General features: G+C 44.9%; 1 protein-coding gene across 2 annotated transcripts in view; it reads left to right on the top strand.

Moving 5' to 3' along the window:
* LOC128715875 (voltage-dependent calcium channel subunit alpha-2/delta-4) overlaps positions 1 to 21,976 on the top strand; it is a 52,016-nt gene extending 30,040 nt beyond the window's left edge. Inside the window, exons 4-19 of one of the 2 annotated variants that reach the window (XM_053810792.1) lie at positions 15,151 to 15,621; positions 15,704 to 15,868; positions 15,948 to 16,064; positions 16,140 to 16,332; positions 16,587 to 17,110; positions 17,185 to 17,282; positions 17,344 to 17,459; positions 17,583 to 17,788; positions 17,924 to 18,132; positions 18,457 to 18,489; positions 20,259 to 20,366; positions 20,464 to 20,577; positions 20,650 to 20,797; positions 20,865 to 21,485; positions 21,546 to 21,702; positions 21,782 to 21,976. In XM_053810792.1, coding sequence (XP_053666767.1) covers positions 15,151 to 15,621; positions 15,704 to 15,868; positions 15,948 to 16,064; positions 16,140 to 16,332; positions 16,587 to 17,110; positions 17,185 to 17,282; positions 17,344 to 17,459; positions 17,583 to 17,788; positions 17,924 to 18,132; positions 18,457 to 18,489; positions 20,259 to 20,366; positions 20,464 to 20,577; positions 20,650 to 20,797; positions 20,865 to 21,485; positions 21,546 to 21,702; positions 21,782 to 21,966 — 3,465 coding nt within the window. In that variant the 3' untranslated portion in view covers positions 21,967 to 21,976. The remainder of the gene's footprint in view (positions 1 to 15,150; positions 15,622 to 15,703; positions 15,869 to 15,947; positions 16,065 to 16,139; positions 16,333 to 16,586; positions 17,111 to 17,184; positions 17,283 to 17,343; positions 17,460 to 17,582; positions 17,789 to 17,923; positions 18,133 to 18,456; positions 18,490 to 20,258; positions 20,367 to 20,463; positions 20,578 to 20,649; positions 20,798 to 20,864; positions 21,486 to 21,545; positions 21,703 to 21,781) is intronic. The other variant, XM_053810793.1, reaches the window with a different exon arrangement.

Here is a 21,976-nt window from a genome sequence, read left to right as displayed (position 1 = left end):
TCGTTAGACGAAAAACTTTACTAACGAGCGACGCAAGCATGCATGTGTGTATGTGTGTGTGTGTGTGTGTGTGTATGTTGAATGTTCATCCTCGTTCTGGCTTCATTCGGAAAACTTGAACGTAAAAACGGTCCAAAGTCAACGGGCCAATTGATGAACGGGAAACTTTTCATCGTTTGCTTCAGAAATTACTCATTAAGTGCTGCTTAAAGCCATCGATGTGCAGCACACCCCGTGCCACTAAATATAAAGCGCACGAGCTTCTGGGACGGGGCAGGGTCGAACGTTTTTCCGACTGGTGTACCGCTTTTAACCAGCATTTGCCCAAGTACGGCACACTTCGTGTTACCGTTTTGCACATTTGATGTCGATTTTCGGAAGTCTCTTTCCCCTAGACGATGATGGGAGGAGGATCGGGAGCCGAAGGGATTGGGGGTGAGTAAACTGTTTGCACGACCCGTATTTCCATCGCATTTTCACGAACCATTCGCGATGACGAATGACGAAACGGTGACGAACGGAGCCGTTATCGCAACCGGCAAACAGATTCTTCCACCTACCGGGGTTTTGATCTCGTCTCGAACACGGTTTACGCCGTGCATGGGAAGGCCCCCCCCCCTCCCCCCCTTCTGGGGGAAGTGGTACGGGTGGAAAGCAAAAGAGTGTTGGAATAAAATGTGCGTCACTTTCCCTACCTTCACAGCCAATAGAACAGGCAGGCACGAGGAACGAATCGTAAAATTATCGTGGAATTTATTGTCTCCCATTTTGTTGGGGTGGGTGCTGAGCTTTCTCCACACCCTTTCAGCTGTTTATTTACTTTTGGAGCACCAAAGCGCCATGGCGCCAGGACGAATGGATGCCTGAGTGTTTTTTTTTTTTCTCACGGCGCTGCTTTTTTTTTTTACTCGGCTTCCTTCAACTTCCATCGCCCCGTTTTGCCACCCACCCGTCGTGGCAGCTCGTGTGATATGTAAATGTGTTTGTAGCGGAAGTGTTGCCACAAAGCACACGCCGTTTGCAGCCACGGCAGGAAGCAGATTAGATGATTAAGAAGAGGTTAATTTATTTGTAGCGTGAACAATTATTTTCCACTTAGGTTGCGCGCGGAAAACGAGCCTCACTTCGCTTTGCACCGTTTTGGGCCTCCGCTATCCCGCAAGCGGTCGCACCGATTGCTTTATCAGTCGCAACTCTTTCGTGAAATACGGTGGTACGTTGTAAGTGTTGGTCTTTAAAATGAATGTTTTTACTGATGAGTGAGCTTTGACGGGCTGAACCATTCCGGTGGGGTGGTTTCGTTTGAGTGTTTCTTTTGTGTTTTATGTTGCGTTCTGCTCAACAAGTGCCAATGGCGCAGCGAGTGCGATGTTTCAGCACTAGTGGGAAAAGCGTGTGGAATTTAATGACACATTTAACAATACTATTAAGATAACATTAATGCTACTTTGCGTACTAGAACGGGTTTGGCAGGAAGGGAAATTAGTTGATTTTTTTTTATAATCGAAGTATTTCGGTTCCGTAGCATTGACGTAACTATTTTGTTACGACGCAGCCTAAATGTATGCAATTGTAATGTTTTTTAGTAGTTATAGATCTGTGCTTTATTTAAAATTTGAGTTGTTTATCTTTATCGTAAAAGAATTTGTTGTTAAATATAATAAACTACTGCCCTAGATTAAGAGATATTATAATTTTGATGTGTATAACGTCTCAATCTGAATTAAGAATGAGGAAAGAGATTTGTAGCATTTGTAATTGAAATTGAGCACATGAACTCGTGATGTACAAGTGATGTCCAGTCACGTGCCAGTGAATGTAGTCGTATGGTGGGCTATTTATGTGATACAAGGTTTACATCTTATGCATTTTCCAAGTCTTCTGCACTATGCGAGTACAGGAATCGTTATATTTTGCGAGTAAAGCATTCTGAAAGCATGTATTTTGTACTCGTTTTATTCATCATGTTTTCAACCCTATTCGTTGCGTATATGAACGTTTAGTCACGTTTTAGTGTTAGTGGCAGTGTATGTAATAGTCATAGTTTTTAAATATTTATTTACTTTGCGTTTTTATAAGATGATCGGTATCAAAAATGATAGTTAAAAGAAACAAAGCGGCATTTATGTTGCTCTTCTTGTTGACGCCTAAAGATATGCAATGTTTTCGGATGCTTAAGAAGAGATAATAAAATTAGTGGTGGACCAATTCCTGTTTACAGGGTTGTTGAAGGAGATAAAAAGTAGTCAAACTGCTCCCAAATACTTAGTATCGTGCCTAAAAACATCTCAAAAACAGTGATTGCATACTTTCAGGCGATAAAATACAAACAGATTGCTATTGTACCTGCAATAGGTTGCTTCTAAAGGAGTAATAGTTTGCACATCGGTGTATCGACCTGAAAAATAAAAACACACACACGTTTTGTTAGGATCCCTTCCCACCTGTCAAACCCAAAATGCATGTTACCCCACAGTGTTCGACATCGTGTAGATTCATCAGAACATCAGACTGCGACACGTTAGCGAAAGTTTGTGTACGGTTGAAAGTTTTTGTTGCTGTTGCACAATTAAAATCATTCCGTAACGTCAATAATACGTACACGGCGTTCCAAAACACTCTCGGCGTGATTACTTCAATTAATTACAAGCTGCACGGAAAGTTTGCACATTTTACAACCCAACTGGCTCCCGCCTCGCCCGACCATGCACCATGGGAGTACGGGTACGGGGGCAGCGTTTACATGTGACCCGAAATGCGCAAGTGCACAACTTTTCCAACGTGTTTCCTTTTTTTCTTTTGCTGTGTATGTATGGGTGTGTGTGTGTTATTAAAGCAGCGTCAAGTTGCAGCACGGCCCTAGAGTGTGGCTAGGAGTTTCGCACGTCCGTTCATCGTTCCCGTATCGTCTTTATCGTGTTTCTAATTTCCTAATGTTTCCATAAACAGACACGATCCAATTATGATGGGAACTTGCCCATGGACGTCCATTTGCTGGTGCTGTTTCATTCCCCTCGGGTCGGTGCCAGCTGGGGCCGGGTGTCGGGCAGGCACAACTTGCGGGTGATAAACTTTCGCTATAACTTATCTGTGCATTAAAATCACTTTGACACCAATTTGTTGGCATACATCTGTAAAAGTTGGAAACTTTTTTATGCTCTGCTGGGTCGTTTTTTTTTCTGCCTCTGCTTTGCCTTTGCTCTCGGATCTGCGGAATTTTTGCTCGACAGGTTTCCTCGGTACGCATCACAATCCGGTGCGCGTTTGTGAAGGATTTTGTGCGCTTTCCAGCAGCAAGCACCGACTGCCTTGGCTTTCTTTGGGTGGTCCGTGTGAACCAGAGTTTCATTCCTACTTTCAATTTGAAGCAATTACCAACCCGGACCCGAAAAGCCGAAGATGATGAGATGGCCGTCAGAGGATTGTTGAAAAAAAAGAATAGCGCATTGCATTGGAAAAGCCAGGCAGGCAGTCCGGTCAGGGGTTTCTGCATGAAGCAACTTTCTACGGGCTTGCTTTAAAAGGCTTCGAACGGAACGGAAGGCAAACTAGACAAAGAAAGGAGGCGAGAACTAAAATAAAAAAAATCAAGAGCGGAAGAAGGAAATAAAGATGTGCCCATGTCCGGGGAAAGATTTTTCCTGCAAATGAGATGGGTGGAAAGAGGGAATGGAAACTAGATATAAAAGGATGGCAAAGAATACTTTAGTTTCAAGTTTCCACCGGGCATGGGCAAACCAGGCAGAAGCATGGGCAGAATGTTGGAATATCGTTGGCTATCATTGCCGTTGGTTGATTTCGTTATAATTTTCACCGGTTCGTTGGCCATTTGGTTGGTTGCTGGTTGCTGTACTTCCGGTCACTATTTCCCGAAGGGAACGTTGGGATGAACTGCAACCAACACGGAACTGTCGGGGGGAAAACCCGCAGTTCGGACAAGGCGCAAAAGCGGAAATAGAAAACGGCCTGGTTAGTGGTTCTGGTTGCCCTGCATCGATAAGATGCTGTTCCCTTTTGCCTTGTGGCAGTGTCGTTTGCTTCGTGTAGGGGGTTTTGGTGTTTTTTTCCTCCCTTTTTCGTGCGTCCTTCTTCGTATAGTTGCTTAATGATGAAAGTTTTATTATAAGTAATCATCTATAGCAATTAGAGTTTCGTTCGCATTTTCTTCTTCTTTTTTTATTGTACAAACGTAAGTTTTTCATCTTTTGAATTTGCGTTTGTTGAAATCATCTCGCAGTAAGATGGCTTCTTTGCAGCATGAACCGAAAGCTAAAGTTTAAGGATTTTTTACATAATTTGAGAAAGTGGGAGTATAAAATACGTTTACCGTTATTTATAAAAGGTTTTAAATGTTTGCTAAAGTGTTTTTCTGTTCTTGTTTTATTATTTTTCTGCGATTCTTAACTTTATCAAATTATCGTGATTTCAGGCAATATGTTTAATTACTTACAGGTTTAAGTACTAATTTATATTTTTACATTAAGTATTTGTTCTTAAGATATATTTTTATTGTTTAATAATTAGTACTAAATAATATTAGGTAACAAGCCAACGGCATAAAACATTCTCGTTAGACGAAGGCACATAACAACGCGAGGAATATACCACGTACCCTGCATCTTCCCCGTTCAATTGGTACCCTTTATGGTGTTGTGTTTATGGCCTGTGCATTGTTTGTGTGGCATTGTGCCCGTTTGTTCGTTCATACACCCAATTGCACCGAAGCGACGTTTCACGTCCCGAAGCGATCTCTTATGCCGTTGTGCATGAAATCAGTTTTCTATTTTCGATTTTTCAATTGTTCTTTTCGTGCGAAACAGCCCTGAATGCTTTTTCATCTCCTCCAGCGTATAGCTGCATGATGAAACGATTCTCATCTTAAGGAAACATCTGGAAGAATAGGAAAAAAAATCCGGCCAGAACCCGGGTCGAAGCTCTGTTGATTTGATGATCCGCTAGGTTCTTCACGGTTGTGTTTTCCTTCGATGCTGTGTGGCTGCAGATCCTTGGCAGAAAAGACACGCGGCCTGGGAGCGCCTTTCGAGCGCCAAGTTACGTAAAGAAAATGTGCTCTTAAATCTTGTAAAAGCGAGTACTTCAAAGGGCAGGGTGGGTGTGATTTTTTGTTTGCTTTGGTGTTGCCGCTACAGCTGCTGCCTCTGTTGCTGCTGCTGTGAAGCACAACAAGATAAGTGGTACAAATTGAATAGGGCCGGGTTTTGGTATTGTTTTTGGGGCAGCTCTTCGAGGGGTAAAGTATTGTGGATCAAGCCCATCCTTGACCGAAGGATCGGGAGTCGTTGAATTTGAATAGAATAATTTAGCTACCAGTTGTGTGCTGAAACGCGCTGAAAGAAGCACTCGGGGGTTTTTTGTGTGTGGTGTTTGTTCACATCATCTCAATAACATTATCTAGCGATGGTGATTATTTTTTCCTTTGTCGGTGGATATTAATACTCAGCGCTTAGAGCGCTGAGGAGAGTGAACTTGTAGCAAGGAAAACAAAAAATAGATTAGCGAGCTTAAAACATTTAGTGAAAGAGAAGCATATGTTGTCATGCATTTTGGAGTACATTTTTCATTATGTTAGGAGATTACACTTTTTAGGTCGCTTCGAGCATCGATTTAGGAGCTGAAACAGGCCGTTTATAATTATTTTGCATACCTTTAGGCGTAATAATCAAAGTAATATTTTATATAAGAATATCGTAATGATTTGTATATATTTATCGTATCAAGTATTGAATTTAAATATTTATACTGCTTAAATCATGATCAATTCAATAGATGCTGCTAGTTTCTTGCAAATATTCGATAAATCATGCTATGCGGTATTTGAGCATTTTGTAGGGCGGATTGCATACTTGCAGGTAGTTTTTGAAGCATGCCTTATACAATATGTTCTCATTTTACATTCTTTATAGTAGTTTTGCTTCACGCATATTTTCTAAAACTTGTTTGTTAAAGAAAAGTTATTACTCCAATAGTATGAAGTATTCATGACATAAAATGATCCATCCAGTCATAAATCAGGCCTGTGCGTTTCATCAATAGAGATCATCCTCTGATTATTTGACTGGTTGATTATTTCCCAAATTCATCAAAATGTGCAAAGCGTAACAAACGAGAGCAACGAAAATCCCAAAAAAAAAACAACAAATTTGCTGCTAATTTAATATTACCACCCACTGCGTTAGGGGCTCGATTGTGGGCGGGAATGATGTGACTGTTGCCGCAAATCAACAACAGATTGGAAAAGCTTCCCACTACCTTCCCGTTTCATTGCGAGTTCGTTTTGTTTTCTCAACCGGTTGCGACCGGGGCGGGCAAATAATCAGAATGACAATAAAAAAAGTACAAATAAAGGAAGAAGAAGTGAAAACAACCAGCTCGAACCAAAACAGCAAGTAAAGGTACAGTGACACATTCTCATCATGTTTCCGGGGTCCTTAATCCCGCTACCGGAAGGTGGCGAAAGTAGACAAATGTTTCAATTATTATCCCTCCACTGTTTGGCGCTGAGCGTCAGGCAAATTGGTGCGCATTTGTGACAGGACGACTAAACACAGACACACACACACACACACACCGCGGGACCTCCGGCTGACATCATCTTAGCGCGGCCAACGTGTATCATCGATTTGTGTTTTGGTTGGGGTTGGCACGGAAGGAGCCTTTTCGCATTAACATTTTCTTTTCATCCTTACCACAAGGGACATTCGCTGCAAATGGCGGTAGCTCAGCAGTGCGTAGGCAATGGTACAGTTACCGAGTTCCATTTTCGGTGAAGTGACAGTTTTCTGTCCTCGGTGCAAATTCAATCGGACCATCACCATCCCGCGGTCCGATGAATGGGTGGTGGAGCTTGGTGGTAGGTGCAGAAGAAGCATTAGCTCTGCAGCTTCCGGTGTGTAGTGTCTGGGTGCGTTTTGGGGGCCGTACTCCGAGACCCCGAGACGTCTGCGAAATGAAATGGAACGGAACGGAACGGTGGCAATGATTTTCCCAGACATTAGCCTGGAATCTTGACGATTATTCATCATGTCAGTTGTGTTGCCGTTCCATCACGCCGTCCTGCGTCCTCCTCCAGTGCTGATCCGGACGGGTGGGAATGTATGTGGGAAGCATAGGGAGGTTTTCCTTCGAGTGGAACCGCCTTCATCCTTCCATTCTTTCCGGCTTTCCGAGCTCGTTGCTCGGTGAAGGATAAAGCACTGAATTTCTTGTTCTAGGGTTCGGTTCGGTCGGTTGCGATTACGTCAGGAACGCTTCATTGAGGGTGCAGATAAAGTGAAAAGCTAAAAGGACGCCGGAGCCGAATCCCCTCGGCATTCGAGGGGTGTTTTTTTTTTTTTGGGGGAGGTGTATCTTTTTCCCCGCGTTGCAGATGGGAAATACGGGAAAGGAGGATAAATTCTTCACTCCCCGTAGTAAAGTTCTTTGCGAAGAACGGGCAACGCAGCTTTTCACGTTAGTTTGACAAAGGACATAAACGGAAGATGTGACATTTTTCTAAGGCATCCAAGCTTTTTTGCCGGTGACAGCAAAAAGAGTGAAAGTAAGGGAGGGTAGAGCAGGAAAAGGGGAAAACATCGCGACCAGACACATCAGTAGGCCATGTTCTTGGGTTTGCTTCAGTGGCTTCGGAAGAACGAGCGGCTTCTTTTAATGATCTGTGTCTACTGGGTGCATGGGACGTGGTAATGTGCACGGCGCTGTACCGGAGATGGCCATGAAAGACACCAAACGAAGAAAAAGGAAGAATGGCTGTGAGGCGAAAATTAAAGATTTGCCATTTTGCGTGACAGATTATGATTAATTGATTGTAAAACGGAGACCCGCGCATTCATAGTAGACGCAACATATTCGTAGTTGTGTTCGTGTTAGAAGTAGTAGTAGTAGTCGTAGTAGTAGCCGTAATATTATTTGTGAATACTAGTATCCGTTTATTAGAGGTTTTCCTGTACTATTCACCTTTAAAGTACACCCAGCTTAGGTTGAATCATTTGTGGTCCGAAAGTACACCATTTCATTGGTGTAGACGTGGTCTAAATTTTTGGAGGGTGCGTTTTTGCATCGTATTCTTCATGTTTCAGTGGTGTTAAATGGTATCGTTTAGCGTCACCGCCGCTTGATATTGCGCTGAAGAAAAGAAGCGGTTGGAAGCGTGCTGGTGTGTCGCTTTGAGGTCATTTTATGGGTTTGTTCAGATGGTTCCGTTGAGTGACAGATAGGATGACTGATGGTATAAGCTCGTGCAGTGTGGTCGGTCCCAGACCGACGCTGGTGTGTGCTTTAAGAGTAGGTGCCTTTAAACGACCCGTCACAATATGGCCGAACGCTTCGGCTTTTTGTTTGAAACGAGATGCGCCATTTCGTCTATCCGCTGCGTCCCTGTTTGCGTTGGGTGAGCGAGAGTGTGAGTGTGAAAAAAAAAACACGAGAACAACGCTTTGTGTGTGAGCGTTATGTTATTGGCTAGGGCGGATAAAATAACCATCCTGTCTGCTGGCCTCCCGTAAAGAATTATTATCTGCCAGTAATAAAAGCCAATATTACGGCAATAATAAAATATTTGCTGACTTTAGCAGCCGTCAAACGTGGTTGTGTTGTAGGTGGGCATATGGATGCGGTATCCTTCAGTCTAGCGTGTCAAGTCTATTGATCCAACGCGAACGCTGACGTGAGGATGACAGCCTAGTCGCATCTCGCAGTAACGCGTTACAATTCGTACGTAACTTGCCCCAACCCGCGTGCTCGCGTAGTAATCCCACCGAACGATGGCAACCTATCCATAACGAGGCGGACCAATTTCGCTCGAAGGCAAAATTGTTCTTGCAAAAGTGTTTCGAAACTATACGGGTGCTCCGCGGGCCGCATCGTAGCCGTTTTTTTTTTTGCGGAGAATGTGTGCGCGATCGATCGGATCGAATCGATTCCTTTCCGGGTGCCGTGAAGCTCACCCGCTGCGAGTGTGAACTAATGGCCCTATCTGTTGTTGTTCTCGTTGATTTTTCCTTCGCCTCTGTACACGGCATGTGCCGCCATGCGGGCAGTGGGTGTGAGGAGGCGGGACGCGTGTGGGCCGTGAATTATGATAGTGCGTCAGCGATTTTTATTCGATCCGGTTCGGGATTTAATGAGGATTTGGTGTTGGCTTGTGTGGTTTAGCGTACCGGGGGACGCTGTTCCCCGCGATGATGGATGTGGTTGACGTGACGGGTAAGAAGAAGCAACATCGGATGTCCTTGGCGATCATGCTGGGTAGATGGGAAAGCGGAAAGTTTATCCGATTTTTCACATAATTTTCCTTCCGAGATAGTGCCTATTGTTTTACGCAAGTATAGTAGCTAATAGTAAGTTCGTATGGACGAAAGAAATATTAGAGAAGAATGCTTCCTGTTTTGTGTTATCCATTCTGCTTCGTTACGAGCAATTTTTCCTGCTGGTTTATGAATACTTGTTTAATTAATATTATCAGCGCCCATTTTTTCCCTTTTCATTTTTTCGAACCTATAATAGAGATCAATGATTAAATCTAGTTAAACATAACACACTGCTTGTAAAATTGGGACCTAACTCACTCAAAACTGAATGTTCCATGGTGCGCCCTGAACGTACAGCCATATGCACACAAAGAGACATACAATCATTCAGTTACCAGACGAGAAGGAGTTACGAACTGTCCGGCGGTGCTAGTATTGCCTTCTATGGAACCTTTCTCCGGATGTGCTATGCAGGACTAAATATTATTAGGTCAACAGATTGAGGTTAACTTTCGCAAAAGGTCAATGGCATATTGTGCGATGGGTATGGGTTGCCGGTAGCCTTGCAGAGTGGGAAGAAACGGAAATTGTTCCATTGGAGTGGATCGTGGGTGGGTCGAAATGTATCGAAACATCAGCGAACAGTGGAACAGAATGTCCCAAATATGCTACATCTACTACGGCACAGTTCCCTAAGCGCTTTGTGGCACCATCGCTTTTGTAATTTCCAAATGTGGCAGAAGCGCATTGTTGTATTAAGTTTCCATTCTGTAAGTTAACGTTTCAAATAAAGCAGTCAAAACGGTTCGTGGGTTTAGCAGTCCGTGCAGATACTTTATACCTACCCCAACTGTTGTGTTGGTAGGTTGCCAAATGTCGAGGAACCATTTTGAGCGGCAGTATCAATCGTTTCTCGTTCATGAACGACCGTAGGATCTTTAATTTAAAAGATGTGGTAAAATTTTTTTACTCAGGATTGATTGAGGTTGATTCTTGAATAGCTATTAGAAAGATTATGGATATTGTCAAAATCTTTAGTTTTAATTCTGGTTAACTGAACAGATTGATTGTTTTTAAGTTAAAGGTTCAATTTGAAATATACAAAAGTCTAATTTTGCAAATGAGTTGCATAATTTTAGGCATTTTAAATTTGATATGATATATGGTATTATATTGATATTTTATTGAAGGACAATTTGTGCCTTTCATTATGCAATTGACTTCATAATTCAGAATCATTTAATTTTTGAAATGTATTTCAAAATAATATAAAAATATCTTTCACTTCTTTCAAACTTTTACCAGGGATGTTTTAAAATGCTTTTTTAAACCATATATCATTCGACTCACGCGACAAAACAGCATTTATCATCTAAAAATGCTCTACTTTTCCCCTCTAATGATTTTTATAAAAGTGCTCCTCCACAAATGTTGGTTTGAGTGAGTGGGTTTTTTTTATTCTTTCGTTTCGGCTACATCATCTCTGGCGTGGTTGAAACGATTTGAATCTACACTGTGTGGTGGCAAATCCCAAACAAAAAAAAAAAAGGAACTCACTATAAGTGTTCATAGTTTGAAGATTTTGCTCAATTCCTTTCTCGCCCATTCACCCCATACTGCTGCACAACACTTTTGGCTCAGTTTGTGGACGGAAATTGTCGTATGTTTTGTGAAATTGGCCACCAGTGTTCCAGTGTGTCCCGGCGACGTTGCAAACAAACAGTGACAGCGACGGGCGTGCGAGTGTGGTCGATGCCAGTCCGTTCGGTGCAGCTACCGTTTGGTGGGAAAGTTTTTTTTTCCTCCGCCCCATGTTACTGTGCTCGATGCAGCAATGTACGAACAGGTGGAGGGCAGGTAGACCCCAAAAAAAAAAGAAAGTTGGGATTTGGCAAACAATTTTTCTCCCGCACTCCCGGTGCCCGGGTTTCAAATGCTGGTTCCGTGGAATGAATTGCTCGTCCTGTTGTTCAAACGGCTAGTTTGGGTAAAATGTTGTTGCTGCGTTGCTAGGTGGTTAGGTGTGCAAACGTGTATCGAAATTGCTAATGCTAACAACGTTCTCGCATTCTGGGTGGACAGGTTTTGTGTTTCGCGTTCGCCATCGCCAACGGTTCGTACTTCATCGGAACCTTTTTACGCTACCGTTGAAGTGCGATGCTTCGGGTGTGGTGTTTATTCTTTCTGTTTGCACACTACCGCAAGACGTTGCCACTCGGTAAATGGAACAAATGCAGTTGAAGAATTCGGCTACATGCTGTACAGCCGGTGGGTACGATACATAGTACAACTATTGATTAATAGCAGTGCCATTGGATTGGAGGGTTTACGTGATAGGGTTTTAGGGATGATGGTTGGTACGGGGATTGTGTAGAAATCGATTTGGAAAAGAAGATAAATAGGACATAACGTACAGGAAGCTTGATTGAATCGTCACTCATTGAAGCTAATGTGTAGTAAAGATTTACTATTTGATCACGTGTGAAAACTGGACTGAATGTATAGAACATTGCTTTTAGGTACAGAGAGATAGATAGAAGGGAAAACATTGCATAGAAACAGGCGTTAAAATGAATGTTTCTCGTTTCTATTTGACTGTGTGATAAGTTCGCCTAAAAGTATGCAATGACAATTATAGCTAATTTGACTCTGCTGGGCAATCAACTAGGTGAAATTATTAAAAAAAAAACACTATGATATTTAAGTTTTCCATTAAAATTGTATAATGTTTTGACTCACTTGCTGAGTGATTTGTATTATGTTTTGATTGCAATGACAGAAATTTTCATTGTCCCGACCCGCAACTTGCGAGAAGAATTATCGTACAAAATTGCAATGCTTATGTTTATGTTGTAACAAATAGGTTATGCTAGCAAACAAAATGTTCGAATTGTTTTAGCGGTTCGAGATAAAATGAAGCACACAAAGGCAATCAGCGGCAGCGGAGTGCCGGTCGGAAAACATATTTAGAAATTTATTTCGAAGTCAAGCGTAATATCAGAAACGTCCTTGGCATGTAAGTTATACGCTTTAATTTCGATATTTTTATTGTCCCCGTGTTGGTTGTCCCGGGGTACGGCTGACGTAGAGGAAGCAACTCGCGAACAGCGTAGTTTGCTGCCTGTTTCTTTTGCCACTAGCGAGACCGCCGGCGCTTGCCGTAATATGTCTTCCGAAGGCAGTTGCGGTAAGTAAAACGGAAGAAACCTACAGCCGTGCAGACCTGCATGTGAAGGCCAATAATGTGGGCCTGACTTTCGAGTGTACGACATGGTGGTCCAAGAAGACTGGCCAGAATGGGTTTCCTTCGCTGTGTTCCGGTACATCCCTACCGGCTGGCTGGTGGTCCGGGTGGAAGGAACGTTCTCTATTAAATTAAAATTGAAAATATAGTTTATATGTACACACGGATACAGTTCCTTGTGCGACCAATGCAAGCTTAGCGGCAAGTAGGTGTCCCGCACAAAAATTGTGCCACGTGAGGAGCCACGGACAAGAAGCAACTGGTACGGAAGAGATGGAAATAATGGTATCGCACGGAAAGACGCAACAGCACCGATATTTCCTTCTCCAGAATGCAGACAGAGCACCGGGCATGGCTAGTGAAGTATGGTGGTTGGGCTTGGGAGGGTTCGGTAGATGGCACGTGGTACGGGTGGAAATCCTTTTACCATTGTTACCGAAAGTTGTGCCAAGCGTATGGATGAAACCATCGACCGGCATCTCGTTGGCCGGAAGCGTCTCAAACGTGAAGCAAGAAAAGGATTCCGCTGCCTGGTGCGATATAGATACACGGACATACATTGCCACACACACACACACATGCACCGAACCGCCCAGCACAAAATGATAATAGTTATTCCGCTCACGTTATCTATTAAGGAGGCGCACTGGGAGACGATATCCGATGTTGGGGCGCACATGCAGGAAAGTGTGGAATAGTAGCAGAATACGCCGGCGACCGTTGTTGCAACGATGGATGCTCGTACGCTTGTAAAATTTGCTTAACGCCGATTCGATTAATTTGTACGACTTACAAACAGTATTATGGTGGGGTTTTATGTGCAACAGTGTATTCGCCCATTCGTCCGTACACCAAACGGCCACACGAAATGGGTGAAATTTAAATATTGTTGTCCGTGCACTGGGTGCGATTGCAAACATTTAATTGCTGTACGGTACGTGTGAGGAATTATTTTGTTTCGCAACGGAAATTTGTGGAAGTTTAGAAACTAATTAAAGAAAAACTCTGCGATAATTTTGTTCGATTTTGTGTTTATTCATGCGAATTGCATACTTTTAGGCGGTGGTTTTTAATGGAATGGTTATGCTGAGCAATGAGCTAGCTAAATTACGTTTAGTAAAGCAATTTACGCAGAGGGATATTAGAATATTCTGATGTAGTTAATTGTTTGTTTAATACTATTGCAGTGAGTTATTAGTAGTGTTATCATCAGTGTTTTCCCCCCAAACTAAAACCTCGACAAGATTGTAACTACCTAGTTGAGTATGGGTAATGCAAGTCCTGGATACTCAGCTGTTAAGCAAACAGGCTGATGGCCGGCGTAGAACCAAAGTTGTCAGTATATGTCGGCAATCGTCACGAGTATTGCATACTTTTAGGAGTAATTACTCATAATATTTCAAACAAACATATAAGCTATAAACATCATACCATTGTGCAGAGACGACTGTTTACTGTTTTCTTTTTATTTTACAAAATTAATGAGCAAAATAAAAACTGGTTGTGCTATTACTTAGAGTTCATTGAGATATGACAATAAATAATAAATCTCGTGATACGCTTATAACGAACCAGCATTGAAATGTGTTACGTTTTAAGATGACGATAAGCTTTTAGTTTGTTTTAGTAAATCAATTACTCGGTCCGCTGTCCTACCCCTGCACAATAGCGTACACATTTACCCTCGGGGATCGTCTGCTTTAAACTTTAAAGCGTAAAGCCAACAGCTTATTTTTTAAACAGACATGTCATCATTGCAATCTCCATTAGCCTTGTTGTTCAGCTCTTTGAAATGGCGGCACGGAGGTGTATTTGGTAGCGGCGACGGTCTTCATACAACGCGACCCGGTCCAAAATCCCATCCGGACCATTCCCGCAGTGGCAACGTCAGCACTGGCTATTCAGCTACGGGTAAAAAGAAGTCAAAGAAGGCAAGCAAAGGCAGGCCCTAGTCCTCTTGAGGATGTAGGGCCGGTAAAAAAAAGTTCTTTCAACAGATGCACTGTAAAAGCTGGTTTCTGTCGAAATCGGCCACTTTTGCTCCACAGCATATCAATTTTCCGTGCGGTAAGTGCGTGTGCGCAGACATGGAATTCCCGAGTACTCGTTGAAAGGATGTTCCTTCTCTAGCAAAAAGCTATCTTTGTGATCCGATGCGATGGAAGGTAGTGAGGTCAATGCTGGTTTACAACGGAAAAAAGAAGAATGAAATTGGTTACTGATGGACAGCTTCTTTGACGCTCAGGATTGGCTTCGCTTGTAACGATGAACGGAAAACACTTTCGATCGGGTTATTTCCGTCCATTAGTGATGAATCGGTAGGAAGAGTTTGGAGTTTCGGTTATTTTTTTGTGTATTTCGCTGCAAACATGCTACAAAGATGGACATTCCATAGCGCTTCATATTTGTCATCGAGGCAATCTGACGATGTTATTCAAGTGTGAAGTGAACCAGAGAGCAGGAATGCGGATTAGCCATTCGCTTAATGTGTCTTTTGAGCAAAGATGACGTTCGGGGGGTTTTTCCATTGAGTAAAGCTTTCGTGTACACGACAAGAAGCTTATGTTTAACGGGAGTGTTTTTTTTTTTGCGTGTAACCTAACTTTTTTCTCCCTTGCTTGCTTCTACCTTCATTCACAGCGAATAATGGATTCGGCAGAACAGGCCGCCCTGTCGGAATCGGATCCAGAGTCAGCTACATCCAAAGCACACCCAAGCGCATTCTACGACGCGCGGCGTATTAATGAGTATCAGTCGGACGGTCGGTTAGCGGAAGGTTCCCGACAGATGCTACTGCGACATATGCGCCGTTTCGAGGGCTATCCGGTCAATATTAGTCTGAGCTCGGTACTGATGCCCGCCGGCGTTAGTTTGGACGAACCGGAGACACAGAGCGCCATCAAGTGGTCGTCCCATCTGGATCCGTTGTTTGCGAATAACATTGAGCGTGATTCGGCCCTGTCGTGGCAGTACTTTGGGAGTAGCACTGGATTCTTGAGACGGTTCCCGGGTACCGCTTGGCCACCGGAAACGTCATATGGCAGCAAGGAGATCAACGATTTCCGCTCGGAGGATTGGTTCATACAGGCGGCTTCCTCACCGAAGGATGTGGTAAGATGGCATGCATTCACGACACTAATGTTAGCGACACTTGCCTTCGATACTAACCTCACTTCTGTGTGAATGTGTGCAGATAATTCTTCTCGATTCGTCCGGATCAATGAGTGGCAAGGAGTACCAGCTAGCGGTAGCAACCGCCAGCGCCATCTTGGACACACTCGGCGATGATGATTTTTTCAACCTGATCTCATTCTCGGATCAAGCACGAGTGATTGTGCCCTGTTTCCAGGATAAAATGGTAAGTGGCGAGAAAAAAAACCCCTTCGCGAATCTTCCTGTGCTTATGTACTTACCGTCCGGATTGTCGCTATCGAAAGGTACGAGCCACCCCGGACAACGTGAAGGAAGTGAAGACAGCCATCAATGCGGTGGAGTGCGAGAATACGGCCAATTTTTCGGCTGCCCTTGAGACGGCTTTTGAGCTGCTCCGTAAGGTAAGCAGGCACTGCCGCTGCCGCCGATAATCCGACAACCTTTCTTTCACGTGCTCCGTTTCTTTCGCTGCACAGTACAACCAAAGCTCCCAAGGCAGCCAGTGCAATCAGGCCATTATGCTAATTACCGATGGGCCCAGCGATACGTTCATGGAGGTGATCAAGCATTACAACCACCCGCATATGCCGGTACGCATTTTCACCTACCTGATCGGGACGGACAAGAGTGGTGGAAAAAATCTGTATAAAATGGCGTGCGAAAATAAAGGTAAGTACGATGCTGGCGACCCCCGGTTGGAAGATGTGAGTGTACATCCGGCTAGAGGATTAGCCGGTTTTGTTACGTTGGAACGAGTACGGCTATATTATTAAGCCGATAATAAATTGAAGTCTACTGCCGTGGTCCTCCAGCGGACGGGGAAGTTTAAAGCGTGTAGATCTTTTAACGATTTCCCAGAAATTATGTACTTCACGGTAGATGTTTCATACTAACACTTTGGGGTTGTTGTTGCTGCTACTTAGGCTTTTTCGCGCAGATAAACAGTGCCGAGGAGGCAAGGAAGAAGGTGGTGGAATATGCACTAGTTATGGCCCGTCCGATGGTGCTGTATCAGGCCGACCATCCAGTGCACTGGAGTCCAGTGTTTATGGGCGGCCGTAGCGGTATACTTGGGCGGGAGAGTGAAAACCGTCGCAAGCTCGTTACGACCGTCTCGACGCCCGTGTTTGATCGAAGAAACCACTCGACCAGGGCCGCCAATCTGCTCGGCGTAGTTGGTACGGACGTCCCGATAGAGGAGATCCAGAAGATGATTCCACAGCACAAGCTGGGCGTCAATGGGTACGCGTTCATTGTGGACAATAACGGACGGGTGCTGTGCCATCCCGATCTGAGGCCACTGAGCGATAACGATCAGTACAGTGCGACACTGAAGCACAAGTACAATTCGGTCGATTTAACCGAGGTCGAGCTGCCGGAGGTGGACAATCCGAGTAACACCATCAACGAGCGGCACGACCAGCGATACGCCAACACGCTACAGGAGGTAGGAACGGTGGTTCGTCGGGGCACCGGAACCTGTGAGAATGCAGCTAATGTACATTTTCACACCTCTTACAGCTACGCAATGAGATGGTTCTGCAGAAGGAAGGCGAGAACGAACTCACTGTGCTGACGCATCTGGACACGATGAAGCGTGTGTCCTTGCGCTTTCAGAAGTAAGTAATGTCCCGGTCCGAAGCGTAACGCTCGTTAACTCATGCTCTTCCTTTGTTGCAGATACTTTTACGGTCCGATCGATGGTACACCTTTCTCGTTGGGTATAGCCCTGCCCGATTCGTACGGTGTTCATGAGCTGAATGCCCAGCAGGAGATTAGGCATTCCCATATTAATGGTGAGTAGCGATGCTTTGTACAGAAATGGTTCCCTCTGTTGATCAATGATGCAAGACTACAAGTAAAGGTTGATTTGATTCGTGGTCTAAAAATGTTCTCCCTCTTTCTATCTTCTCTATCAGTGACCGAACATTTTAAGGGTAACAATTGGAAGGTACACCCGGATTGGGTGTACTGTGAGTACAACAGTTTGAAAGATGCGGACGGTAATGGCGAGGGTACGGAGGAGTCCACCTACCGGGATAAGGACGAAAGTTTCGATACGCCCGAGGAACAGGTGCTCCATTTTTTGGCCCGTGTCGGCAGGCCCGGCTGGAAGTGGATGTCGGTAAGCGACGGAATGGCGTGGAACGTAGCACTCGGCAAGCCAAGACTAACTGCAATCTTTTGCTCTCTTTTCCCCTTTCCCAACCTGTCCTGTTTTATCATTTTTTTACAACACACTATCTCTCTCTCACTTTAGGTACGTCCACGATCGCCACAACCACACCACGGACACGGTGGCATACCGGTTGGGCATTATGCTCAGCACCATTTTAACTCGCAAGGTTCACGCAAAGCGGAACCGTACTATTGTGACCGTACCCTCGTCCAGAGCCTCGTGCGGGATGCGATCGTCACCGATGGGTTGGATCGTACACCAACTCATCCATCGCGGAAGGAAGATCGAAGGTAGGTACTGTGGGTAAACACACAGATTCAACCGCTAATCATCGGTGTGTAGCGTAGTGCAGCCATCTCACTATGACGCATACACACACACCGCTCATACATCTCACACCGCTCACTTTACCACATCTAACCAGCACTAGCATGCACCACCACAGCAAAGGAAGAATACTGATGTACTAACAAATGCACTCTTCTTTTTTGCACCGCAACCGTGTACCGTGTGTTTTTGTGTGTCTTTTTTGTGTCTTTTTTCGCCCTCTTTTTATTCTTCCTTTATCTGCGCCAAACAAAAAAAATATTTGATTTCTATTCACCACTTTATAGCCCCATTGCCACGTTGATGGCATTGCTGCACAGGTAATCTTGAGTGTCCACATCACCACTAGTCAACCATTTCGTTTCTTTGTCTTTCTCTTTGTTTCACGAGTTGTGGCCATTTTGTGGGTGGGGTTTGAGTAATTATTATAGTCTTATTATTAGTAATTTGGGAAATAATTAACAGGATAAGTATGGTAAAGATAGCTGTTCTACTCGGCTGCTAGTTAGCTGGTGTACTGTTCTACTAGTTCATAACGCCTGGAAGTATGCAATCATTTCAAATTTATTCTTTCTTGAGGGTCTAATGGGTGCTAAAAGACGTCATCACCTCACTGTAGGGCCTCACTGCAGAAGACCTCACTGTAGGTCTTCTTACACACTTAAGCTATTGTAATAATTCTAAATCGCTTACCTCCGTTGCCGAAAGACAAAAAAAATGCATAACTTCAGGGGTTTGGAAACGCTTCTTACTAAATGTAAAGCAATTTTTAATGAAAGAAAAATCACTTTGTCACATCATAAAAATGTGTGCAATTAATTTTTCCCAAATCTTTTAATCTACTTCCGATACACATGATACAGTAAGATCAGAAATGTGCAAACACAGCCCGTGAGATACGACGGTGAAGGTAAAAAAAGCACAGTTCAGGTCAAATCGCTCTACTGTTCCGTCGGGTTTTAACGATGTGCTGGAAAACCCTTACACGGGTTCCAGGTTCAGTACCGTCCACTTGCTCTCCAAGCTTTCCTTGTGACCCCCATTACAAACCCCATCCCCATCCCTAGGATTGAAGGGATTTTCCGAAGTACACGCGAACAGTACACACCGTAATGAAGCTTATCCTACTTTTCTGCCTCACTGTCCTTTTGCGCTCTCTCCACGCACACTCATGCCGGCATCCCGGTACCCGGGCTGATGGTTACTAATCATGATCATTATGAGCGCCGGGCAAATGAAGTGGTGTGGTGGGCAAATTAATTTAAATTTTTCACCCATTAAAACAACCTCCCCCGGGGAGGGAGCAACGTAACCCCACCGGAGTTTGGGAGGAAACGGGAGGGGAGGGGGTGGAGGTGTGTTCTCGGAGTTTGGGTCCCTGGGACCGGAAGCTTGAATCTTTAAACGACTCCGTTGGACCAACCGATGTGTTCTTGCGATTGGCCACCGGCAAGCGGACCGTAATCATTAGTCAAGCCGGACGGGATAATGAATTGGCAGTGAGCCGATGAGCGTACCAGGGCTTTGCTTTTTACGACCGGTAAGGGTCCGGGTTTTGGTTGGTTTCGGCTTCGGGGTGTTTTTTGGGCTATGGATAAGACACGCCGTTGCCGACAGTGAGAGAGTGCGAGTGGAAACACGGGAAATTGAGTGTAGAACGCATGCATATTTAATTGGCTAGCGGTCAGATATCAGGCAGCTTCGGGGTTGGGAAGGCTGTGAAGCACCCCATCCTCAGTAGAATTGAATAAAGCACCGAAAAATCGTGTGTAAGGGATGTTGTTTGCTACTCGTGCCGGAATAAAAGCAAACGGCCAAGAAATAGAGAGAGAGAGAGAGAGACAGAGAGACCAGTGGAAGAGTTCCTCTAGCAGCTTGCTTCGGCAAAAAAGATTGTCGCCCAAAGATAATCCAATAATGGCGTACCGTGCCGATGGGAATATGTTCACTGACGCGTGTTCAACAAGTACTTTAACTGGTGTTTCTTCCCTTTTGCCTTCTTCTTTTTTTTAACCCATCGGCTGGACTCGTGCCAAACAACACGCACACTTGCTTGGACACATTTCGGTTGCGGTATTACGACCACCAGTCGGCTTGGCTTCAGCATGTTCAGCGTGAAGACAACGTTCGTGGCAACCCGATCGGGGCTGTTGCGCTGGATCGATCATTTGCCCCACTCGGAGGACGCGTCGGAACAGTAAGTGTGGCACGCTGGATCGACCGCCGGTTTCAATTGGTTTCCGAAGCAGGGGAACGTTAATAATGCGCGATTACCGCAACTAACCTCTTTGCAGACACTTTAGCGAAACGAACGCGAGAGCAATGGACATGAGCTGGTACAAGCGTGCGGTCGATCTGTACGCGACCGAACCGGAAGGGTTCGTGTTTAGCGTACCGTTTAATTCTGGGTAAAGTGTGGCTGATTGTGGAGCAAGATTTTTCCCTGGTGCTAAATCGTTCATTTCTCTCCGCTCGCACAGATACTCCGGCAAGAACAGTTCCACGCTGGTGACTGCAAGTCACGCCATATTCATCGATCATCGTGGCCATAAGGCACCGGCTGCCGTAGTGGGATTGCAGTTTTTGCACGAATCACTGTTCAAGCACTTTATCAACATAACGTCAAAGGTAACTATATCTGCTATCTGCTTCGGGAAGGCATTTCTACATGGGTTGCGTTAATCCTTTTCGTTAGTGTACCGCATCGACGACGTGCAAGAAGAATTGCGCCTCGGACGAGCTCGATTGCTACCTGCTAGATGACAACGGGTTCGTCATACTGTCCGAGCGCAGTGAACATACGGGGAAATTCTTCGGCCAGATCGACGGTACGATTATGGATTCGTTGGTGCAGGACCGTATCTATCGCCGGGTACCGCTGATGGACTATCAGGGTATCTGTTCCGACCGGGACAATCCGTACACCGGGGCCAGCGAACCGTTGAAGCCTGTTCGTCCGATGTCGTGGTTGTTGAAGTACTTCGTGTCATTCGCCACGTACTGGTTGTCCGTGCTGCCCACACCGATCGGTGCCTGGCAGAACTCAAACTACAACTACGACGGTACGGACGATGTGGAGGATGAGGATACGTACGATTACGAGCAACCGGACTACGATCTACCACCAGAGCACAGTGACGTGACGACACCAGACTACGATCAACGGTCCACACCGACACCGCAACGCTCCCACACCCAGGCAGGACCGCGTGTTGCACCGGATCCCGCACACGCCCGACCATGCGATCTCAAGACGGACTTGTACGTACTGCAACCGGAACGCTTAAACTCGAGCGGTCAAAACAATCCGCTAAAGGTAAGCGAATTTAGTACACGCCTTAGAACATTGTGCTAAATGAATGGTTTGTTTACATAGGGCAAACTCACGAACTGTCACTCGTCGGGATGCGAACGTCCGTTTAGTGTGCAGAAAATACCGAACAGTAATCTCATTCTGCTGGTAGTAGACGTGTTGTGTCCCTGTGGCTCCAAGCAGTTGGACATTGAGCCGCAAGAGGTCGTTGGCGGAGCGGGTATGTAGCATATATTCGAGTGGCTTTGTACGTCTGTTCGACACTAATGCATGGTTCCGATTTTCCCGTTCGAACGCAGGCGCGTGCGGTGTTCGTCGTATGGCCAAAGAGAAGATGCTCCGAAAGCGTCCGGGCAAATGCATCAGCTACCATCCGGAGGAGATCGAAATCAAGCAGTGCGGCACGGCCACGACACTGTTCCGTGCGTCCCTTTACTCGACGATAGCTACCTTTATTGTGATATGGGTGTTGGCCAGCGCGTGATACTAAGTGT

This window comes from Anopheles marshallii, chromosome 3 (assembly GCF_943734725.1).
Source record: "Anopheles marshallii chromosome 3, idAnoMarsDA_429_01, whole genome shotgun sequence".
In the NCBI taxonomy this organism is placed as follows: domain Eukaryota; kingdom Metazoa; phylum Arthropoda; class Insecta; order Diptera; family Culicidae; genus Anopheles; species Anopheles marshallii.
Note: the sequence above shows the minus strand (reverse complement) of the source record. Positions and strands in the feature narration are given on the sequence as shown.